The sequence below is a fragment of the Capra hircus genome, chromosome 6 (genome assembly GCF_001704415.2).
Source record: "Capra hircus breed San Clemente chromosome 6, ASM170441v1, whole genome shotgun sequence".
NCBI lineage: Eukaryota > Metazoa > Chordata > Mammalia > Artiodactyla > Bovidae > Capra > Capra hircus.
In genome coordinates, this window is record NC_030813.1 from 89,600,418 (window position 1) to 89,604,842 (window position 4,425).

Sequence of the window (4,425 nt, forward strand, 5' to 3'; positions counted from 1 at the left end):
TCTTTGTGCAAAGATTTTATCCTGATTAATTTCAGCTTAGTAATATGGAAAAAGCAATTTCCATTTTAGTTTTTAAAAAATTATTTATAGCATTTAATATGTACAGGTGTTTTCAAATGCTAATACATTTATTCACGGTAACGCTGGTTAAAGTAGATATTACAGTTCATCTCTATTTTACAGATGAGAAACTTAAGGCACGGACAATTAAATGCCATGGATCAATATTTCTGAGAGCTGAAATTCCTGCTTTGCAGCCTCGATCAGAGACCTGCTCTGTGTCTTTACCCACCCTTCCAACCTCCCCTCCCCTCCCCTCTCTTGCTTACCACTGGGTATCCCCTCACTTTTAACAGATCTGCATCCAGAATCACTCCTAAACATCTGAAACCTACCTGAGCATAATCCAACAAAGGACATTAAAACTAAGGGTGAAAAATAAACTACACAATTATGATGTCTTCAATCAACTGCTTGAAGTGTCTTTTTAGAAATCAGTACAAATAAAATATGACAACAATTATTTCTCTGGAAGGAAATCAAATCACTGGAAGCAGAATAGTCCATATAAGATGAAGATAAAATGAGATTTGTGACCATCAGACAAGTAAATGGTATGACATTCATGATTTTAGCTCTTAGATATTTCACAGGAACACCTGTTTTTTTGGTTAGAAGAGTGAAGGGTGCTACCCTCACTACTGGCACTAGGCATTCCTCGCCCCCCCAACTCCAATTCCTGTGACTTATTTTGTTCTTGAACAAAACTAGAAACTGAACCGGGACACACCTTTCTCTCCCTGGAATAGGTCCAAATGACCACGTGTCCCTTAGTTCACAGATTAATCAAATCAACACACTCTACGCCAAAAAAAAGCGCTGGTATTCATGAATCTACTCGAGGTCTGGAAGTTCCAGAATTTCACCGGGGAAGGAAGCTTTGTAGGATTGCGACACTTTAGTTGCAATGTAAACACAAAATTAAACTTTTGATACTGGTCATCCCCTCACTACTGCGGGGATAATATGACATGAGGTGTGATTTATTTGTGCTCGTAAAATACCGGGAAGTAAGAGAACATTCTCACGCATAATTTGAGATGACCTGTGCTTTAAGAGTGTATTTATGCAGACGTGGATAAAATCATCAAGTCCCAAGACACTGAAGTGTAAGTAACACGTGGAAAATCAGTTCTCTCTCCGTCCCTCCTCCCTGGCCTTAATTCCCTCAATCTTAATAACTAACGTTTGTCACTATGCCTGTCTCCTCTAAGATGTGACAACACTTCTTGCAAGGCGACTCACCCTCCGGTGGGGATTTGGGTACGTGGATGACACTCCGAGTGCGCAGATTCCGCGTGAGGCGGGCGGGGCCCCCTTCCTTCCGGACAGGGAATTTCCCTGGCCCCCGGGCTGGCAACTCCCTTCTGATCAGGATAAAAGGGGTTCACCCGGCTCGGGGAGCCACAGAGCCCGCTCAGCCAGCGCTCCCGCCAGCCTTCCCGCCGCAGACACAGACCGCCCGAGCTGAGACCCATGGCCCGAGCCGCGAACGCCGCCGCCCGGCTCCTCGGCGCCGCGATGCTGCTCCTGCTCCTGGTGGCCGCCGGCCGGCGCGCAGCAGGTGAGACCCGGATCCCCAGGGCGGGACGGGGACGGGCGGGTGCCCGTGAGGACAGCCCCTAACCCACTCTGTCCTTCCCGCAGGGGCGCCCGTGGTCAACGAACTGCGCTGCCAGTGCCTGCAGACCGTGCAGGGGATTCACCTCAAGAACATGCAGAGCGTGAAGGTGACGCCCCCGGGCCCCCACTGCGGCCAAGCCGAAGTCATGTAAGTGTCACCTCTGTTGCTGTCCTCGTCATCACCACCCACCGTGCCGATGCCCCCACCCCATCCCTCAAATGGACCCCCCGCCTCACGTAGATTCTTCCTCCTCTCTGCAGAGCCACTCTCAAGACTGGTCAGGAAGTGTGTCTCAACCCCGCCGCCCCCATGGTTAAGAAAATCATCGATAAGATGCTAAACCAGTGAGTTGTGGTTTTTATTCATCGTCTGACTAGAGTCATTCTGCCTGCTGAAAGTTATGTCAGAGAAGCCTAGGATTTAGCTGAAAGAATGAAAAAAAATCATTATTTCAAAGTTAAATTTGCCATTAGGGTCATTAATCTGCTCTGGTGTCAGAAGGACACTTCCACTGCCTCCTGGCCTGCTTGCTCTTGGAGTGTGGAAGATGAAGCCCCAGGGATTGAATCCCTGTCTCCTGTATTGTAGGCAGATTCTTTACCATCTGAGCCACCGAGGAGCCCAAAAGGTGAAGCAGAGTTAGCCAATGATGCTAAAATGCTTCCTATCTGTTAAGGAACAAATACCCTTTACCTCGAGTTTTTCATGAGCTTCAGACCTGAGAGGTAAAACTCTTGGGTTTGGGTCATATGGAACTCAGGCTTGGTGGTGAAGCCAGGGACTTTTCAGGGGAATGTCCCTCCCCCTGGCCTCTGCCAACACAGTGCAAGCCTAGATTCCACCCTTTATTATTCCTGTAACCCCAGGGAAAGTACTTAATCTCTTTAAGTCTCAATAACATGGGGAATAATAGTAATAGGTATTTAATGGAGTTTGCCATGTGGCTTAAGTGATGTCATGCATGTACATTTTTAGCTCAAGGTGGCATTATGTTCTCGCTTTTTGAAAATAGTAAGATTGCTAGCACAGACTCCATGTTCCTAATTAAATAGCATTTAGGAGCCTGGCATTTTCTGTCATACAGTGCAGCATTGGTCTAGGTAGCAACCACATAGTGCAGGGCTGTGAGGTCAGTTTTTGGAGTCCTACTAACAGTAACCATTTTCTCATTGCAGGGCTAGCGCCAACTGATCAAGAGAGATGGAAGGAGCTTCTTGACTATTGCAGCAGCCTCAGTGGAATTGAAGTAAAAGAAGAGAAACAAATGGCTCCCAGGGCCATCTGGACTGTGTTTAATGTATTTGGCTGTTTCTTATGAGAGTTCTATTTATTTACATCTGTATTTATTTATTTATTTTTCAAAGCCTGTGTATTGATATTGTAATATTTAAAGGTGTGAATGTGTTTGGCAGTTCTCGGTACTGTTAGTTTCAAAGTTTATTTTTATGTTAACTCAAAGTTAGTTCAATCCTGACTGTTTAATTTGAAGATGATGTGTTTTAAGTGTTCTTCACTTATTAAACTATTTTTGGGGAGAGGGTATTCCACACTGTACTATCCAATATAGTAAAGGCTAGAGACAGTAGTGGAGGGTTCAAGCAAACAGATAGATCACGATCACTGTTAATGTAGGGAATGTGTGTATACGTTTACTTTTTGTAGAGAAATTGTCAGTTGTTATTTATTGAAACATTTCACAGTCTGTAGTCAACATTTCTGATGTTGAACCTTTACAAATGACAATGATCTAAATATCCCTTGGACATTTTATGTCTTCCTTGTAAGGCATAATGCCTTGTTTAGTGTGAGTTATCTAAATGTTTCTCTATGTCTTGGAATAGAGAAGTTTAAGTATTTATTGATGTATTTTTATAAATAACATGAAAATAAAGCTTTTTACACAAATTTCTTACTTAAGTTTCTCTTTTATTTCTTGACCTCTTTTATCCTCCCTCTTGAATACCCAGCACTTGGGTTTTCTATTGCTGTTATAACAAATTATTACAAATTCAGTAGTTTAAAAGAATATTCTTATTCTTTTACAATTCCGGAAGTCAGAAGACCAAAATTAGTTCCACTGGACTAAGGCCAAGATGTCTGCATTGCTGCCTCATTCTGGAGGCACTAGGGGAAAATCCATCCCCTTGGTCTTTTTAGCTTCCAGAGGTCATCTGTGTTTTGTAGCTTATGATCATCTTCCTGTATCTTAAAGCCATCAACATGGCCTCTTCAAATCTCTTTCCCTAGGGCACCAAAATTTGCCTCCCACCAAATGTGTCTCTTTGTTGGTTATTTTTAATAAGCAGAAGGTTCAGAAAGGTGTTTTTTGTAACCTCTACCTTAACTGTGATGGGGAAACAGTGGAAACAGTGTCAGACTTTATTTTTTTGGGCTCCAAAATCACTGCAGATGGTGATTGCAGCCATGAAATTAAAAGACGCTTACTCCTTGGAAGAAAAGTTATGACCAATCTAGACAGTATATTCAAAAGCAGAGACATTACTTTGCCGACTAAGGTCTGTCTAGTCAAGGCTATGGTTTTTCCTGTGGTCATGTATGGATGTGAGAGTTGGTCTGCGAAGAAGGCTGAGCGCCGAAGAATTGATGCTTTTGAACTGTGGTGTTGGAGAAGACTCTTGAGAGTCCCTTGGACTGCAAGGAGATCCAACCAGTCCATTCTGAAGGAGATCAACCCTGGGATTTCTTTGGAAGGAATGATGCTAAAGCTGAAACTCCAGTAC

The 4,425-nt window shown here is 43.5% G+C and overlaps 1 protein-coding gene across 1 annotated transcript; it reads left to right on the forward strand.

Annotated features, from left to right (window-relative positions):
- LOC102182683 (growth-regulated alpha protein-like) lies at nucleotides 1,331-3,583 on the forward strand. Its single transcript, XM_018049579.1, has 4 exons — nucleotides 1,331-1,624; nucleotides 1,708-1,831; nucleotides 1,945-2,028; nucleotides 2,860-3,583. Exons 1-4 carry the CDS (start codon nucleotides 1,537-1,539, stop codon nucleotides 2,873-2,875), a joined length of 312 nt encoding a protein of 103 aa, XP_017905068.1. The 5' UTR covers nucleotides 1,331-1,536; the 3' UTR covers nucleotides 2,876-3,583.

What these genes read in the sequence shown, in the direction of transcription:
- LOC102182683 (XM_018049579.1), top strand. Translation starts at nt 1,537, where the DNA reads ATGGCCCGAGCCGCGAACGCCGCCGCCCGGCTCCTCGGCGCCGCGATG. An exon ending in CGCCGGCCGGCGCGCAGCAG is followed by an intron (nt 1,625 to 1,707) that starts GTGAGACCCGGA and finishes TCCTTCCCGCAG; the next exon opens with GGGCGCCCGTGGTCAACGAA. An exon ending in TGCGGCCAAGCCGAAGTCAT is followed by an intron (nt 1,832 to 1,944) that starts GTAAGTGTCACC and finishes TCCTCTCTGCAG; the next exon opens with AGCCACTCTCAAGACTGGTC.